The sequence below is a fragment of the Dermacentor albipictus genome, chromosome 8 (assembly GCF_038994185.2).
Source record: "Dermacentor albipictus isolate Rhodes 1998 colony chromosome 8, USDA_Dalb.pri_finalv2, whole genome shotgun sequence".
NCBI lineage: Eukaryota > Metazoa > Arthropoda > Arachnida > Ixodida > Ixodidae > Dermacentor > Dermacentor albipictus.
In genome coordinates, this window is record NC_091828.1 from 127,347,867 (window position 1) to 127,366,559 (window position 18,693).

At 48.8% G+C, this 18,693-nt stretch overlaps 1 protein-coding gene across 4 annotated transcripts in view; it reads right to left on the bottom strand.

The window, feature by feature from the left end:
- The window catches only part of LOC135921888 (uncharacterized), a 91,580-nt gene that overhangs the window by 26,824 nt on the left and 46,063 nt on the right, over positions 1–18,693 (bottom strand). For 3 of the 4 annotated variants that reach the window (XM_070524429.1, XM_070524430.1, XM_070524427.1), the window contains exons 1-6: positions 18,007–18,123; positions 16,303–16,678; positions 13,579–13,597; positions 12,160–12,254; positions 2,757–2,912; positions 2,236–2,458 (exon numbers count right to left, since the gene is read on the bottom strand). In XM_070524429.1, the coding sequence (XP_070380530.1) occupies positions 2,236–2,458; positions 2,757–2,912; positions 12,160–12,254; positions 13,579–13,597; positions 16,303–16,663 (854 nt within the window). In that variant the 5' untranslated portion in view covers positions 16,664–16,678; positions 18,007–18,123. Of the gene's footprint in view, positions 1–2,235; positions 2,459–2,756; positions 2,913–12,159; positions 12,255–13,578; positions 13,598–16,302; positions 16,679–18,006; positions 18,124–18,693 lie in introns of those variants that run through there. The other variant, XM_070524428.1, reaches the window with a different exon arrangement.

Genomic DNA, 18,693 nt, shown 5'->3' on the forward strand with positions numbered 1-18,693 from the left:
ACCCCCGGAGGTCGCTGCGTCTAGTTTCCCCGGCGCGGGCTAGGGGACCTGCCCCTAGAGGCGTCAGAAAAATCGCGACGGGTCGGTGGGGTGTAACGAGCAGGAGAGGGGGAACGCGATCGAGGCGTCGTTGAACCTTCTGGCCGAAAGTTTGTAGAATTTCCGTCGCGGCTACGTGCAGCATCAGACACAGGGTAAGTGCAGCTGGTAAATTTTGGATACCCAGCCGCGCGGTAGTGGCACGCGCGGTAAACATGTCCTGCTTCGCCGCAATGAAAGCATAGCGGCCGGCGGTCAGGGGTGCGCCACAAATCAGTCTTTCGAAGCGGGTAGCCGGCAGAGGATTCACTGTAGAAACGAGGCGCAGCGATCGACTGGCGGCGATACGGCATAGTTGGCGGCGGCTGTGACTGTCGAAAATAGGGCGTCGGGGATGGCGGTGATGGCTGCGTCGTAGTGGGCGACGGTGTCAGCAACATCGAAGTGGCAGGAGGTGGACGGCAGACAGCTTCCGCGTAGGTCAATCGTCGCGGCACCGCCTGCCAGTCGGGCGACGAAAAGGCCTCTCGAACTTCCTCCCGAACGATATCAGCGACAGAAGGCACCGCTGGTGCCATGGGAGAGATCCCGAGCTGCCGGATCTCCTCTCGCACAATCTCTCTGATGACTTCACGTAGAGACGTGCTGCAGCTCTCAGGTAGAATGGAAGCATTCACCGGCGAGCTCTTGCGATCATATTGGTGGTACCGTTGCTGTAGTGCCCGTTCTATAGCGGTAGCCTCCTTGGTAAATTCGGCCACTGTCGTCGGTGGGTTCCTCACGAGCCCGGCAAACAGTTCCTCCTTCACTCCGCGCAAGAGATAGCGCAACTTCTTTTCTTTGGCCATCTCAGGGTCTGCTCTGCGGAAAAGGCGGGCCATATCTTCTGCAAACATGGCAACGCTCTCGTTTGGTTTTTGAATACGAGATTCAAGTAGGCGCTGTGCGTTGTCTCTTCTGTCGCTACTAGTGAACGTGTCTAGCAGCTGGGTGCGGAAGGCATCCCACGTGGTCAAATTTCTCTCCCGGTTCACAAACCACGTCCGCGCACTGTCTTGAAGCGCAAAATAGACATTAGACAGCTTTTGCTGGGAGCCCCAGTCATTATAAGTGGCGACACGCTCAAATTGGTCAAGCCAATCTTGGACATCCTCAAAAGCGTCGCCGTGGAAACTTTCTGGTATCTTAGGATTCTGCAGCGTCACCTGCGATGGAGTTGCAGTAGCCATGGCGGAAGTAGGTTGACGCGTTCCAGCAGGGTCCTGCAAAGGGTTGAACTCGGGCGTCAGGCCTAGCAGGCGGCGACTGTACCGGTGAACAGGAGTTTCGATGAACGAAGGTGATTCCGCTTTCGAGGTATGGCTCCGCGAAGGGGTGCCGAGCATGAGACAATCCTACCCCGCACCTCCACCAGTGTCGCAACCTATTAGGAGACGGGGAAGCCGGCGTAGAGGACGTGTAAAAGCACTTTTATGAGAGCAGTCAACGCGACGTCGTCGTCGTCTCTGTTTTTCCACTCGCGCGCCACTTCAGCGTCGTTCTCATCGCCTGGCACATACCCGCGGCGACCATATAGGATGTGGCAATATATATATATATGGGTGTATGTATATATGTATTTACTCTACGAAGTACAGAAGACGCTGCGAACACGCACGATTGTTACTAATTGCAGCCGTTGAGCGTGTCGAGGTGGCCACATCGAAACGCGCCAAGCGTCTGAGCCTTGCCTGCGATAAATTCATAAAGGCGTTCTATGTTGATTGTCGATGCATGCGTCCGTGGCCTGATGGCTTCAATATCGCGCATCTGCTCTAGATGTCCCATGTTCGAATCCTGTCGTTGGACAATTTTAATAATGTTTACTTAATTATTTATTACGCAGTATATTGTTGAAACTGACGAGTTTACTAAAGCCACAAAGCCGTTTGAAGTAAGGAGGACGAGGTTTAGGCAAATCCACGCCCATCCCATAATTCCCATGCCGGGTCAATCGCTCCCGATGAAACTCCCGTATAGGCACGTAGTTCCCGCCAGTTGTTATTGTATTAAACTCTATGCTCGCGAACGGCTGCACATTCGTCTCGGCCACGCCTTCTCTGGCTGCGGTCAAGAGTGGGTGCCGCGTCGCTGCAACCCTGAGTCAGAGCCAGGTCAGAGCTGAGTGCACCGCAAGTGCACGTGCGGCTCACTCACTCGAAGGTGATGCCGACGCCGAACGCCGTGATCTCGTGCAGGGGTGCGACGTCGATGAAGGTGCGCAAGTTGGTGTCGAAGCCTTCGGGCGCCACTATCGAGTTGCGGCCCTGCTTGTAGAGCGAGTCGAAGAAGATGTACTCGCACAGGCCGTCCGGGGGGAACATCCGCGTCGAGTTAAGCCTCCTGCCCACCGTGCACACCAGGGGCTGGTCGTCCATCACTGCTCGCAGTGCGGACAGCGCGACAAACGCTGTGGGGTAACACTCGGCGCGTGCTGACCTCAGTGATGCGCGTACACTGCATGGTGTTCTATTGTGTGCATTGGGCAGGGAAGTCTAGTAGTACCTCTGCTATCAAAGACAACTTAAGCCATCTGCAGCGGGACCATCAGATTATGGCACACCACTCACTATTCTGTGAATAGTACTGTACAATATTTCATTGTCTGCTATTCCTCTACTGTGATGACAGACACACAGCTGCAGACATATAGACAGGATTGCGAGCGATGGACCTACTTTGCGAGGGGGCGGCCGTTGACGCAACAGGGGTCTCAGTTTCCTCCGTGGTTGCCACGGGCGTCGCCTTGGTTACCACCACCACCTTGACGCCGCCGCCTCGATAAATGACATTGGGAAACGGGGTCTCCGTCGCCTCAGTCACATAAGAATAACCTGCGCGTGTGAATTGTGGGGGAATCGTGCGCAATCGCTATCGCACTGCACAAAGAAAGAAAGTCGACAGCACATGCCGCGTCACGTTCGTCCCCTTGTCGTACCAGTTCTCCCGCGTGCGAAAACTGTTCTCAGCACCATTGTTCTCATGCAAGAATTCTAGACAAAAACACCTGGTGCACAACTCAAACGATTTCCGACCCACTTCTGAGATGAGTCTGGAGACCGCAAGCCCTCTAAAGCTGCGATTAAGGCATATATTGGCGACAAATATGGCTCTAGCAGCCATCGTCGCGTTCCTCCGTCGCCCTTTGTGTATGGCGCGCTGCGGCGCTTGTCTCTCGTACCTCGTGGCGCGAGCTTCGAGTGTAGAGAAAAGTAGAGAATAAAAAAATATTCTGCTCCTGCCGCGGGCGCGAACGACTATCAGCCTTTTCGCTCGTTGACTCGCATATTGTTTTGGGGGACCTAACCTCGGTCCCTGTACCGCCGTTTAGGCCGATTACATAGCCTCGATTAAAAAAGAATCTTCCACTGCAGAATCTAGGTTTCAGCTAGTTTGTAGCCGGCTCATATTCAAAGATAATTTACGGCGCAGACTAGACGGGTATTTGAACTTCCAACTGTTTTCAATGAGAACGATAAATCTCTCTTTAAGCACAGTGAAGTTATTGCGCCGTTTTATGCATTGACCAACAAAAGTAACTGCAACGCCAATGCATTTTTCCGCAAAGATCGGGAATTAATACATCGAAACTGGCATCACCCTGATAATTCGTTCCATTTGGTTCCGCCTTGATAACTCCGCGGCTAGAATTTCCAAGTTGCAATACGGCCAAAAAATAGTTAGAAACCTAATTAGGGAATTATTGTTAATTAGTCGATTGTGCGTTTCACTTTTTTCTGCAAGTAGTGCCCGCCGCTTCAAGTTGACCAGCTCATGAACTATAATTACGATTTGCCACAGGCGACGTTTAAAAAATTTTGAAAGTGTTTGCTGAAACACCCGGTATATACAGGGTGTCCCAACTATAAGATAATTTGCAACTTCTCGCTGGGCGTGTTGGTGAATGGCTACGTTAGGAGTAGTTGCGTGTATGAAAGGACGAACGCAGGAAAAAAAAAGAACGAAGTAGACGCAAAAAGCGCTGCTCGCCACTACCTCGTTTATTTTTCTTCTGTGTTTGCCCTTTTATAGACGCAACCCTTCCAAACATAACCCAACTACCATGCACCAAGATTTAAAAATCTGCAGATGCCACGTAGCTGGACAGAACCAAGGTAATGTTGTTTGCCGTCGCTGGGAGATACTCAGATTATTCATTGCATTCGACCTAATTAGATAATTAGTGTTCAATAATTAGTCAACTTCCCAACTATTAGATGAAAAGTATCAATGAGAAAATTATATATCGACAAGAAAAATCCCGGTGCAGCTTTCTGTGGCTCAATGCGTACTACATATAGCTTGAAAGAAGCCCACGAATACACGCAAAATTGCCGCAAGACAGGCCGCTCCAGGCACTCGTGCGTGTATTCGCGGGCTTCTCTCACACTCGAAAAAAAAAGAAAACACTTTTACGTGCGCACAACGGTCCTATGTACAGGAGGAGGCAAAACGCTGTTCTCGCTCCGCTGCCGAGCTGATTGTGCGGAGGAGAGAGAAGTGGTTCGTGAAGGGGTAAGGAAAGGTTGACGCTATTTTCTGCAGCCCTTGCGGGAGCACGGCTCAGCGTCAACAGGGGTTAACGGGACATCCTATCCCAGGTTAGCGGGACGTCGATGCTTGTAGCACATGACGTTCATCGGTGGCAAGTGCGCGGAGCGCATTTGTTTGGTTCGGCAAAGTCCGCCATAGTACGTTATAATTCCTGTGCGCACGCACACGCAAAAAAAAAAGAAAGCACGCGCCAACAACACACGCGAATCACAGGGTTCACTCGCACCAGTGCGGCACGCGTAATATCGCAGTACACATAAATGTCACGTACACGGTGAGCGTCACTGTCGCACACGCAAATACTGCACACACGGAGGTTGTAATTCGAACACGCACACAAGCGCGACACCGGCGAATGTTGATACAATGCACCTTACACGGGAGGTAGCGTACACGTGGTAAGTCACTCGCGCAACTCCGGCGCACGTGGTGATCGTGAACGACCAGCCACAAACGCACAAAGCCGCGCACGTGGGAATAGGAGATTCCTCTCTCGCCCAATTCCGGCGTGTAGCGCAAGAAATAATCCAAGAGTACATACGCAAAAGCGTGAGAGAAGTGGCGAGGAATACGAGCCATGCGCAGCAGCCGAGGCGTTGTAAAGAACGGCGGGTTGCACAACAAGATTGTCACCTTGCCACCCGATTACGACAAGGGGTGCTAGACGCGCACCTCCCGCTCTCCGCCGCTGCAGCTGCGAGGCGTTCAAAGAAGCGACCTTTGCGCTGGAATCCGCCGCCTTCCTCCAGCCCGCTTCGACATTGTGACAAGACGAGTTTGGTGTGTGGACAATGATTCCAGAGTTCCTCAACGCGGCGCTGATCTGACACGCCTGAAGAAGCTACCGCGGGAACGTCTTATTTTTGCGCTCTCACGGTTCAGCATGTTGCAAAACAACGAGCGTCCCTCGAGCGGCGTCGATTTTCCGGAACGGCACCACCTTCAACGCCGTCGCTTGGGCTTCGGAATGTGTGTGCCTTTGTGTCTGAAAACTGGTCTTCAGAGCAGCTGCGAGTTGGTGGTGTGTAAACGAACAGCCGCCGCGTCGTAGGACCAGCGGATCGAGTGTATAAAAACTGTGGTTGTGCGATTGTTGGACACACTTCTCTTGAGCAGTCATGTTAGACTGGTTCACTTCTCTCATGCAGTCCTGTTGGACTAATACTATTTTTCTCAAACAGTCATGTTAGACTGAGTTAATTTTCTGTAAATAAACCCCTTTTTCCTCGTTCTCGATGAGAAGCAGTTCTTCACTTCATCAACGATCTCAGCGTAAATAAGTTGGACGACGGCATGGGCCAGCTACCTTCGAATTCATGCCGTACTCCAATCTTGGCAAAGGACCACGGACGAAGGGATTGAGCCCCCAATCCTGACAACTGGCTGACAGCGGTGGGATGGACTTTGCGACATGGTGCTGTATCTGTGGTGAGTGCTTGGTTTTTGCTTTGACTCTCTAGGCTTCATTTTGTGGTTGTTCTGTTTAGAACAGTAGGGAAGCTAGATTGTTGTGTGTTAGCTAGGTTGTGTTTTCCTAGCTAGATTTAGAGAGCAGAATCAAGGCAGTAAAGCAGCAGTCATGGAGTTAAGGACACTGCTGAGAGACGAGTTGTTGATTGTTGGTGAGGAACTGGGCCTAGATGTACGCAAGGAAATGCTCAAATCGGAATTATTGGAGCTAATTTCCAATCAGGCCAGTGAGCAAGATATTGAAATGGGATTGGAACTTCTCAAAAAGAGAGAGAAACGGGAAAAAGAAAGAGAAGAACGAGACAGAGAAAAACGAGAGAGAGAGGAACGCGATAAAGATCGCGAGATAACAAAAATGCAACTTGAACTTGAAAACAGACGTTTGGAGTTGTCTCAAGGAAGTGAAGGAGCTCTGGGTCGATCAAGTGAGGCAGAATCGTACCGCATGGACAGGCTATTAAAGCCATATGAGGTCGGGACCGACATAGGCTTGTTCCTAAGCAATTTTGAAAGGACTTGCGAGAAGATGAACTTCGGCCCGAGTACATGGCCACAGCGGTTGCTGTCTATGTTGCCGTGTGAGGCGGCGGAAGTAATCGCCAGATTGAGTGTGCAGGATGCATATGATTATGCGAAAGTTAAGGCTAGTCTCCTGAGGAAATACCGCCTTTCAGCCGAAGCTTTTCGGCAAAGGTTTAGGAGCACAGGCAAGAAAGATAGCGAGGGCTACCCGGAGTTTGCATATAGCTTAAAGGCCAACCTAGTCGAGTGGCTTAAAAGCGCGGAAGCGTACGACAGCAGAGACATGATCATTGAATGCATGTGTCTAGAGCAGTTTTACAAAACCATTCCCCAAGCTGTGAAACTGTGGGTGCAAGATAGAGGTAATGTAAACACTGTGGAAAGGGCGGCTGAATTAGCCGAAGAGTACGCAACCCGTAGAAAGTTGAACGCCGAGGAGGGAAACTGGGACGGTCGAAATGGACCGCGGAAGCCATTTCCGTTCAAAAAGGGTGCGCAAGCTAGACGATCCGAGCCTGTAGACATGGCGGAAAAGCCCGCAGAAAAGAGCGAGGAGAAAGTTAACGGAGAAACCGCACAAAAAGAACAGAAAAGAAAATTCGAATCTGTCAGACCAATTCGCTGTTACAAATGCCACAAACTGGGACATATAGCTGTAAACTGCGAGAAGCCAAGCGTAGTTTTTTCCTACGTGGAGGAAAAGGATGAGAATATGGAACTTTTAAGTCCATATCTCCACGACCTGCAAGTTAATGGAAAACCATGCCGAGTGCTAAGAGACAGTGCCGCCACGCTGGACATTGTCCATCCGTCTTACGTGATGGTAGAGGACTTCACCGGAGAAGTAGCATGGATAAAACAGGTTGTAGAAGAACACAGCGTGTGTCTGCCCATGGCCAAAGTCAAAATCAGTGGACCATTCGGGGAGCTAGAGACTGAGGCTGCAGTTTCCAAATTTTTGTCACTGCAGTATCCCTACATCTTTTCGAATCGTTCGAATCAGTTACTGCGTGACAGAGGGCTCAAACTGGGAGAGGGCATAGTACAGGCATTGACCAGAGGCCAAGCTCGTAAGATCGCGGCGCTTTCGGCTGAAAATGCTCAAGCTCCTCCAGCTGAAGCAGAAAAGGGGATGGCTTCAATACCCGAATCCGAGCTAGGCCCGACGGACAAAAGAACAGTTGAGGAGAGCCTGCCAGTTGACCAGCTCAATGAGAGCGTAGCACTAGAGTGTCAGAGTTCTAGCCTGCAGGAAGAGCATGCAGACGCGCTCCCAAGCGAGACAGGGTCGTTATTATCACCGGCCTCAAAGAACTTTGATCAACTCTTACGCGTGGATAGAGAGTCACTGGCAGCTGAGCAAAAGAATGATGAGAGCTTGGCTAAATTACGGGACACAGCTAAAGAAGGCATTGCTAGGCGCAACGTAACGATACATGAGAAAGGAGGATTGTTGTATCGGCATTACAGAGATCGAAAGGGTAGGATTTTAGATCAGTTAGTCATACCTACTAAGTATAGGGAGGACCTTTTGAGTCTTTGTCATGGAAATGGGTGGTCCGGCCACCTAGGCATAAACAAATCAAAGGAAAGATTGCTTATGGAATACTACTGGCCTGGCTGTTTCAAAGATGTAGAAAACTTTGTAAGATCATGCGACGCCTGCCAGCGTTCTGGTAAACCAGGAGAGACTTGGAAAGCTCCACTGAAGGTAGTGCCCTTAATAACAGAGCCTTTCAGACGGCTTGTAATAGACACGGTAGGGCCTCTTCCAAAAACAAAATCAGGCTACAGGTACTTGTTTACCATGCTGTGTCCGGCTACCAAGTTTCCAGAAGCAATCCCTTTGAAAGAGCTCAGCTCCACTGAAGTAGTAGACGCGCTTTTGACAGTGTTTGCACGAGTTGGGTTTCCAGCCGAAATTCAGGCAGATCAAGGGTCAGTATTCACGAGCGCACTGACTTCCACATTCTTGCAACAGTGCGGGGTAAAGTTAATACACAGTTCTGTCTATCACCCTCAGTCAAACAGTGTAGAGAGGTGGCATTCGGTGCTTAAGCGAGTTTTGCGTGCGCTCTGTTACGAGCACAAGGAGGACTGGGAGAACTGTCTGCCGGCAACTTTGTTTGCTTTGCGAACGGTTCCACATGAAGCGACAGGGTTCTCACCAGCAGAACTAGTGTATGGGAGGACACTCCGTTCTCCACTGAGAATGTTAAGAGAGATGTGGGAGGAAAGAGGGGAGAGTCCAACCGTGGTTGAATACGTGCTAAATTTACTGGAACGGCTAAGCGCAACCCAAGAACTAGTCGGAAAGAACATGGCACTAGCTCAAAAGAACGCCAAATTCTATTACGACAGGAATGCGAGGCTTCGTACGTTTAACGCCGGAGACCAGGTAATGATCCTCAAACCTTCAAGAAAGAACAAGCTTGAAGTTCACTGGGACGGGCCCGTTAAAGTGTTGCACAAACTTTCAGAAACTAACTATGCTTTGAGAATGCCCGGTCGCAGGAAGGAAGTGAGGATATATCACTGTAATTTGATGAAGCCGTATGTAGAGCGGAGCGGAGTCGTTAACTATACTGTCAAAGAGCCGGATGACATCGGTACCAAGTTTAAGGAGTATAGGGCAACCTCCAACTCTGAAATCGGCCTAGAAGAAGTAGTAGAACACTCGGTAAGCTCGCATGCTCTAAGACCCGAGCAGCTAGATGAGCTAAAAGGGGTGTTAGGGGAATATCTCGACAGATTCAGCGATCGGCCGGGTAGAACCGAACTGATAACGCATGAAATTGAGCTGACCTCTACCGAACCAGTAAGATCAAACCCTTACAGGGTGTCTCCAAGACAGAGAGAGATTATGGAGGCAGAGATACAGCGCATGCTAGAGTTGGGAGTTATTGAGCCCGCTGAGAGTGACTACACGTCACCGCTAATACTCGTAGAAACCCCTAACAAGGACCCTCGTCCGTGTGTTGACTACAGGAAGTTAAATGCGATCACTAGGGATCAGCTGTACCCGATACCCAACATTGAGGAACGAATTGAAAGAGTTAGCGCTGCTAAGTACATTTCAACTATAGATCTCGTGCGGGGGTACTGGCAAGTTCCCCTTTCCGAAAGTGCCAGCCGCTATGCCGCATTCATCTCGCCTGTAGGCACTTTTCGCCCTCTCGCACTCAGCTTCGGGCTGAAGAACGCGCCGTTTAGCTTCTCTAAGTTAATGGATATTGTCCTAAAGGACTTGCAGGAGTTCGCCTTACCTTATCTTGATGATGTGGCCATTTTTTCGGACAGCTGGGAACAACACGTATCGCACCTCAAACAGGTGTTCTCACGGTTGAGGGAAGCCGGCTTAACGATGAAAGCGGAAAAGTGTAGGTTTGGTTGTTCGCAGGTTACTTATCTGGGCCATGTTGTTGGTCAGGGCATGAGACGGCCGGCTGAGCTGAAAATAGCTATGATTGGAGATTTTTCTCAGCCGCGCACGAAAACGGACGTTCGTTCATTTTTGGGACTTGTGGGGTACTATCAACGGTACATTCCGAATTACTCACAATTGGCAAGTCCATTAACAGACGCCCTCCGAAAGGGAGCACCGAGTAACGTACACTGGGATAAGGACAAAGAGAACGCTTTTCAAAGTTTGAAAACGCTATTGGTTTCTCGCCCTGTGCTTCGCGCGCCAGACTACACAAAGGAATTCATAGTTCAATGCGACGCAAGCGACAGAGGTATGGGCGTGGTACTTAGTCAAGTCGGCGACGATAACGAGGAGCATCCTATCCTCTACGCCAGCCGTAAACTAAATGTAAGAGAGGAAGCCTACAGCGCTTCAGAGAAGGAATGCGCTTGTTTGGTTTGGGCCGCCCAGAAGTTGTCGTGTTATTTGTACGGAGCGAAGTTCATCTTCGAGACCGACCACTGTCCTCTGACGTGGCTCAATCAAATGTCACACAAAAACGGCCGCTTGCTCCGATGGAGCCTCACTCTCCAAGAGTACAACTTCTCCGTTAGATATAAGAAGGGAAAGTTGCATAGCAATGCGGATGGTTTGAGCAGGCTAATTTGAATTCTGCGTTTGAGGGTCCCGCCTAAATTTTAGGGTTACTAGTGTTAAATTTATTAAGCGAAGAAGATCCCCTCTCATTTAGCAGGATTCCCTCCATGATTGCTGAATTTGTCAGCAGGAGTTTGCTTCAGAAATTGGCATAGTGAAATGCAGCATTTTTTTTGTTTCTGCACTTATGTTGTTGTTGTTTTTTTTGAAGCCTAGCGAGTCTAAAGTGAGAGCCAATGCACGTCATCTCGGCGCAGAGCCGTGTTGTGGGGTTCATTTTGCAGTTGCCTGTCCTTGTTGGATGTTTTGGGGCGGTGACATCAATGCACAAGTGGTCGCTGCGAGCCAAGACATCGATCCCCCCCTGACCAGCAGCCGTTCTCTTCCTGCCTAGCGGTTGTCAGCGCTAGACAGTCGAGACTTTTGGGGCCATGGAGGCGCTGTAAAGAACGGCGGGTTGCACAACAAGATTGTCACCTTGCCACCCGATTACGACAAGGGGTGCTAGACGCGCACCTCCCGCTCTCCGCCGCTGCAGCTGCGAGGCGTTCAAAGAAGCGACCTTTGCGCTGGAATCCGCCGCCTTCCTCCAGCCCGCTTCGACATTGTGACAAGACGAGTTTGGTGTGTGGACAATGATTCCAGAGTTCCTCAACGCGGCGCTGATCTGACACGCCTGAAGAAGCTACCGCGGGAACGTCTTATTTTTGCGCTCTCACGGTTCAGCATGTTGCAAAACAACGAGCGTCCCTCGAGCGGCGTCGATTTTCCGGAACGGCACCACCTTCAACGCCGTCGCTTGGGCTTCGGAATGTGTGTGCCTTTGTGTCTGAAAACTGGTCTTCAGAGCAGCTGCGAGTTGGTGGTGTGTAAACGAACAGCCGCCGCGTCGTAGGACCAGCGGATCGAGTGTATAAAAACTGTGGTTGTGCGATTGTTGGACACACTTCTCTTGAGCAGTCATGTTAGACTGGTTCACTTCTCTCATGCAGTCCTGTTGGACTAATACTATTTTTCTCAAACAGTCATGTTAGACTGAGTTAATTTTCTGTAAATAAACCCCTTTTTCCTCGTTCTCGATGAGAAGCAGTTCTTCACTTCATCAACGATCTCAGCGTAAATAAGTTGGACGACGGCATGGGCCAGCTACCTTCGAATTCATGCCGTACTCCAATCTTGGCAAAGGACCACGGACGAAGGGATTGAGCCCCCAATCCTGACAGCGTCAACCCTTGGCAAGCGCTTCGTATGCCGCTGATTGTGAGGACGGTGTACCAAGCGCATCTCTCGGATGCGCTCGGTTAAAAAAGGGGGAATGGTCTGCATGCATCTCTCTGCATCTGAGAGCGCGAAGCCGTGTGTGAAGCGAAGCGGTGGCGACGCCGAACACAAAAACAGAGTTTGATCATGACTACGTACGAATCTGAAACGAATCCCGCAAAGTTGTATTTAACCGAGACACAAATGCTTACCGAAGCCTACAGTGAAGAACGCGATCAGTACACTGATTAGGATGCAGATGATGATCGTTGCGCACACCATGGTTGCCGATGCCGCAAAACTCCGTCTGCGTAGATAAATAACGCAGGCACCTCGATATTTAATGTACTAGCTTACCTGATGCATCCGCTGTGTGATAACTTCAGTTCGCAAGAAAAACGAAATCAATCTACTGCTTCTCCTAATCGCATGCATAATGACCTTCGTGGGCCTGAATAACGTAAAGCTATTCAAAGTCAAAATGGATCGGGCCATTCGACCTATAACGAATGGTTAATGGCGGAATTGTATTGAAAACACACTGCAATAGTTTAAGCTAATCCTGGTGCTGCCGGGTGTATAATCTTGTTAGTGAAGCGTAAGGCGTACGGAAAAGGAATACTGACGATATTTCTGACTATTCATTTCTTAGCGTTAAATGAACGTACTAGAGCTCTAAACCATACAAAAAGATGTGGTGACAAGTGTCTGAGCGCCGTAAATAATCTAATATAATAGCTTTTCTGCTGTCATTTTCGGTTTCATGTCTTATGAAGATACTGTGCCGCGACGCCATGATACGGTACGTGATCACGTAAGAGCAGGACATTGGGATGTTTTGCCACTCGCTACGGTTAGCCCGATCGCCTCGCATGCTGCTATTCGTCGTGAGGGGCCGATGTAGCACGTGACCACGGGGTCACATGCTGCGTCATGACCTCACGGCACTCTAGAAGCAAAACCTAAACTGGCTTAATAAAAACTATTATGCTAATTTTTTTATGGTGCTGCTAGCCTTGTCACTGTTCTTTCTTGGGTTTAGAAGGATCGTTTCAATTAAAGCAAAAAAAAGCATACTAGAAAATTATATGTCGCTATCCCTTGAACAGTCTGGACACACAAACAATCGCGGTTCTCGAATAAGCACTAACTGTGCGGATCTCGAACGCGGCCTTCTCGGCTTTATTTGAGTAAACCGCGCGTGGAACATTATACACGATAGAAGACGATTCTGCCCAGTTCAGGCAGCCAGAAGCCCATAACATCTATTACACATGAAAACTTTGGTCTGCAATTAACATTCGGCTTGTTCAGCCCCATTCCTTATTTCTATTATACCTAAGAAAGATGGTAAACACTGATAAGCATGCATTTGAATCGTGATAGTTAACCTTTTGCAAGGTGATCTGCGCAAGCTTTTGTTTCAGATACGTGGCACAGTGCTTCAATAACGCCCCTCGTTTATCCCAAAATCAAGTGCACGACTTAATCTTACTGTACGCCCATCTGATGCTTCCTTTAAGATTAACTTGACCTGTACAGATGAGCGGAAGTGTTGAGAATGGCTGCACGTGCAAGAATACCGCTACCTCGTTTACCGCGAGCTCCGTCCAGCGACAAATTACACTTACTTGTCCTCCTCCTCCTCTTCTGAAATAAAGAAGAACAAACAAAGAGAACTTTCAGTGAGTTGCACATGTGTTTCTAGAAGGATGCATAGTAACAGTAGCTGGTTGCTTACTTTGATTTAGAAGGATGGTTTACCTCATGCTTTGTTTTAGATATGCGAGCCCAGAAAAATCGTATTGATCAGCATAGAATGCACTGTATTTGATGGTGTTAGTTCAATAACAAAGTAATTCACCGACTGCAAAAAGTAATTTTTTTATTTAGAACATCAAATCCTTTTCGATAAATGTTGCCAATCGCAAAAATAAAATTTGAAGTATCATGCTTAGAATTTCGGAACTAAGAAATGAGAAGGATACAGGGGGTCACAATTCTGTAACTGCACCTAATATGATTTCCAAAGCTGTCAATATTGATCTACTGTTAGGATCGGCCTGCAGGGGTACTGCTCTGCAAAACTATCTCAGCCCGCTGCAGCGGCTTCGACCGACCCGTGGTGGTGGCGGCGCCCTTTAGAGAACCAGCGAGGACGACAGCGTTAACCGACCATGAACTTCCTTCGGGGAAGTGCAGACTACGGCTGAGTTTCTCCACCATGCGCCTCGTTCGGGGAATCGGCGACGGCAGCAGGGCGGGCCACGTTTGGCGCCCCGTGTATTGTTTTTTGATTTGCCGGGCCTTCATGGTCTCTCTGCAGCAAGAAGAGCTCTTCTAACAAAAGGGTGCTTTGCGGTACGTGGGCCCCAGGATTCGTCAGTCTGCTGACACTCGTGGCGACTACAGGAGAAAGCCAGCTCTAAAATTTAGAGGCGCCGGCTGGGGTAAGGCATGACCACCTGGCTACGAGGACGCGCTCAACTCGGGTTCTGGGAATCCAAAGTGCGTACGTGTGTGTGTGAGCCCTCCTTCTCGAAGTCGAGTCGACTACGCCCCAACGACTATGGACAGTCCGATGGGACAGCCGTTTCCCTCACCTAGGGATTTAGGGAGAACGGAGTGCTTATAAGCGGCTGTTGTCCGCTGCTAGGATGTGCTCGTGCTCGAGAGTGTGCTCATCATCGTGCTCGTGAGCTGCGTGCTCGTCAGTGTGCGCTGGGATCGTGCTCATGAGCTGTATGCTCGTATGTTGTATGCTTCGTGTTGCGTGCTCCATTTGGGAGTCACGCTAGACTGTTGAATGTATCTCTTTTTTAAAATGTAGATACTGTAAATAAACCCTGTACGCCTAGTTCCTCCCAAGTTCCTCTCTACGACCTTCAACCTTTGCAAATGGTGGCAGCGGCGAGAACGTCCGACAACTCTTACAGCTGGACGACAGCGATGGGATCGTCCTCAACCCCAACACTACTCTATTCTGGAGTGGGATCGCGCTAGCATCTTGCTTTTCAAATGTTCTCTTAGCCTCCTAGGTCACTGAGTAGGCGGTGTTAAATTTTCGATCTCACAGTGACGTCAGCTGGCGAAAGCCCGGCGCCGACAAATCACGAGACTGGAAGCGAACATTCGGAAATCGAGATGCTTGCGCGGTCTCCCCTCGGCTCTGGAGCATACCACGAATGTGAGCACGACTTTTGCAACACTTTCATAAGCGTTGAAACAATCGCATGTAAGCTGTGCAGTCCTCGCACTTGTTTTTTTCTTCAGAAGCTCTAGCAGATGCAGTTTACAGAACTGTGATATCTGTTTTTTGTTACGCTGTTCGGAATTTGTCCTTTTTTTAATGTTAACTGTACCTATCAAATTTTGGACATTAATGTTTTCGAAATTCTGCTTTCTTCAGTTGATAGACTGGTTGAGTTTTCCCTGCTCTCTTTTATACAACAAATTTTATTCAAATCGGTTGGGTTGTTGTCCGAGAATAGCATTCCTGCGCTTCGCATGTATTTGACTATATCAGTTTGTGTTCACTTGGAGTTAATGTTTCCTCTTACCTCTTTGTTGTTAAGCCCAGAAATGGTTGTCATGGGCAACGCCCTCAAGAGAAAATGTGCAAATTCAACTTCCTGCGCATGTAACCTTACTGTTGATAAAGGGTGATTCACGGCCGAAACATCGAAATAAATGGGGTTCTTTTGTTTGTTCTGTACGTGCGCCTGCAGTTCTACATATAATTTACTTTAGCTAACTATAGCTAGCATTGTATAACCAAGAATTTCTTTTTTGTGACACAGCAGTTAACATTGGTATAGAAAGAAACCTCTTGTATTCTAGCATTGTGTTTTGTTCCTATAATAATCGCTGCATTTTGTTTACTACCTGTGTACCACATCTTCTTTTGTACCACTCCCCTCTATAATGTCTCTGGCCCTAATGGCACGATAAATAAATAAATAAATAAATAAATAAATAAATAAATAAATAAATAAATAAATAAATAAATGCAGGTCACTGCACTGTACCCGCTGGCCCAACTGTTACAGCGGACGTACGGGTTCGCTCAAAGCCTGTGATGCTCGCGCCGAGCGGCGACAAGTAACATGAATGAACAAGCCTTACCATCAGAGTCAGCACAGGCAAAATAGCATTTCGACAAGCTTTAAAGATACTTTAAAAAGTTAGTCGGCGAAAATCAATGTTCAGAGCGCCCAATTGCAAAAAAACCAGCGATTAAGTATGGCGTTCTTGCATTCTTTTTGCCAACATTATACGTCTTTAGGTTTTCTTTTTTTTTTTGCAAACACACCACTTGTTCACAATAGGTCCGCGGTGATTGCCGTTTCATGTACCTTTGCGGGTAGATGTCGCTCCGTCCGTGATGGACGTCACCTCGTACACCGTCTGAACGTGCCCCGTCTGGTCGTATACGGTGTGGACGTGTGTCGTCTGCCCGTATACAGTGCGACCGTGCGCCGCGTGGCTGTGGGCTGTTGGGTTCGCCGCGTGGCTGTGGGCTGTTGAGTGCTCCGCGTGGCTGTGGGCTGTTGGGTCCGCCGCGTGGCTGCGGGCTGTTGGGTGCTCCGCGTGGCTGTGGGCTGTTGGGTGCGCCGCGTGGCTGTGGGCTGTTGGGTGCTCCGCGTGGCTGTGGGCTGTTGGGTGCGCCGCGTGGCTGTGGGCTGTTGGGTGCGCCGCTGGGTCGTAGGAAGCCATGCTCACTGATTGAACCTGAAAATCAAAACGTCTATTGTATTCACTTAAGACATAGCCGATGGTGCCGTTGATGAGGGAACAGCAGGTTAATAATTTGCGGACACTTAAGGAAGTCTATAGAAAAGCGGGAAAAACATTTCAAACTGTAATTTGACTCACACAGATAGGCAAGATGTACGGAACTCACTCAAACTCAATCACCAATATACTTTTGTGCCGAGAGTTCGCTCTCGACTCAGACTCGCCAATTTTACTCAGCCAGGCTCGCTCGGACTCAAGAGTCACCAAAATTCTACTGGGCTAGGCTCAGGCTAACGCCCCTAGGACTGACTCGAGCTCCGTTTGAGTCTGCATAGGTCTGAGCGAGTCTACTGATGAGGAAGTGTTCTGACCTATGAATATAAAAGCGCATATAGATATTAGCTGATACTTTTTGTTCCTTAATAAATAATAACGTCCGCCGGTATTGTGTAACGATTACAGTGGCTTGACTCCAGCCGCTCAGCCCACAGGTTGGTGGCAGCTTAAAATCGAAAAATAATTCAAATGACCCCCAAAAGCAACGAAAAACCAGCTAGCCTATTCCGCAGCTCAGCGAAATATAAAAAGTCAAAAAATGGCCAAACGACGAAACTGAAGTTTGCCAGAGGAAGACGTACCCACTCCATTCTCCTCAACCAGCCTACTTAGGTTTTTTACCAATGACGGAGCGTTGGGTGCATGTGAAAGAAGCACAGTTATTCAAAATTGTTCCGAAGAGCGCCAGCGACCATTGTTCCGATGTCACTCAACTCATGGCCGACTGACAACACCATAGTCAGTTATGGCACTACGCAGCTTTATGAAGTTTTCAACTCGCTTCTATAGCCTATGCTAAAGGAACGGTCCTATTCAGCCGGTATGACTCGTCCCTAATGTTCAATTTTTTCGAACAGGCTTTCGGTCACCTTTATCAATGCGTAAAGACTTATTGAATTATTCAATCAATTCCACACCCACCGTGGTGTCTCTAGCGTTGCTGCTGACCACGAAGGCGCGGATGCGATACCCGGCAACGAGAATCACATTTCGATGGACTTTGATTTAAAAAAACATCCATGTGCCATGCTCTGGGTGTACGTTATAGAACTATAGGTGGTCAACATTATTTCGGGGCCCTCATAGAGAGCCTTACAGCAGCCCACGTTGAATTGAACAAAGAAATTCCTAATTGCAAAAAGCCGTCTGTCCCGCCTCCTTCCAGTTACGGCGTCTCTCATGAGCAGATTGAAAAAAAAATACCGGTGACAAGCAAAGACATGACTTCAACAAAGGCGGTAGCGTAAATGTACATGCGCACTCACCTATGCAAATTGAGAGAAGGCGAACAGTCGGAACAGCCACACCTTGCACTTTCTCTGAGACGCTTCTCGACCGATGTCTGCCTCGTGCGTACGACAGCACGTTCTGGTAGGCTCGGGGAGCGTGCTGCATTTAATGATGATGATGGCACTGGAAATGCAGCATAGATAGACTGTGGCGGACAGGCCGGCAATCGGCTGTTAGCAGGCTGTAGATAGAATACATGTGTGTTACGAAAAAAAAAACGACTGAAGAAAAACAATGTGTCCACTTATAATTTGCCCTGAAACAAAAAAAAAGAAAGGTACTGAAAGCGGGGAGGGTGGACAGGGGGCGAGTCCGGGAAAGCGGATGTCCCAGGTTTCGTATCTGTATTTACATAGCAGAAATACATTTTTAAAAATGCGATATGAGAAAGAACTCATGAAGTAATATAGAATAGAGTAATATTGAATTAACGTAATTGTGATTAATACAGCGCTTCACGATGGGAGACCAGCCAAACACATGCACAGCGCTGCGCATGTGCCTTTATTCGTCTGGTCTACCCTCGCGTTGCGCTTTTTTAATCTCAGTTCTGACATGCCAACGTGCCCAACCTTTTACTTTAGCATCATTAATGTAGCATCATTCGCATGTTTTGTGTCTCAACGATCAGACGGATTCATTACAAGAGATGGGCCAAGAAC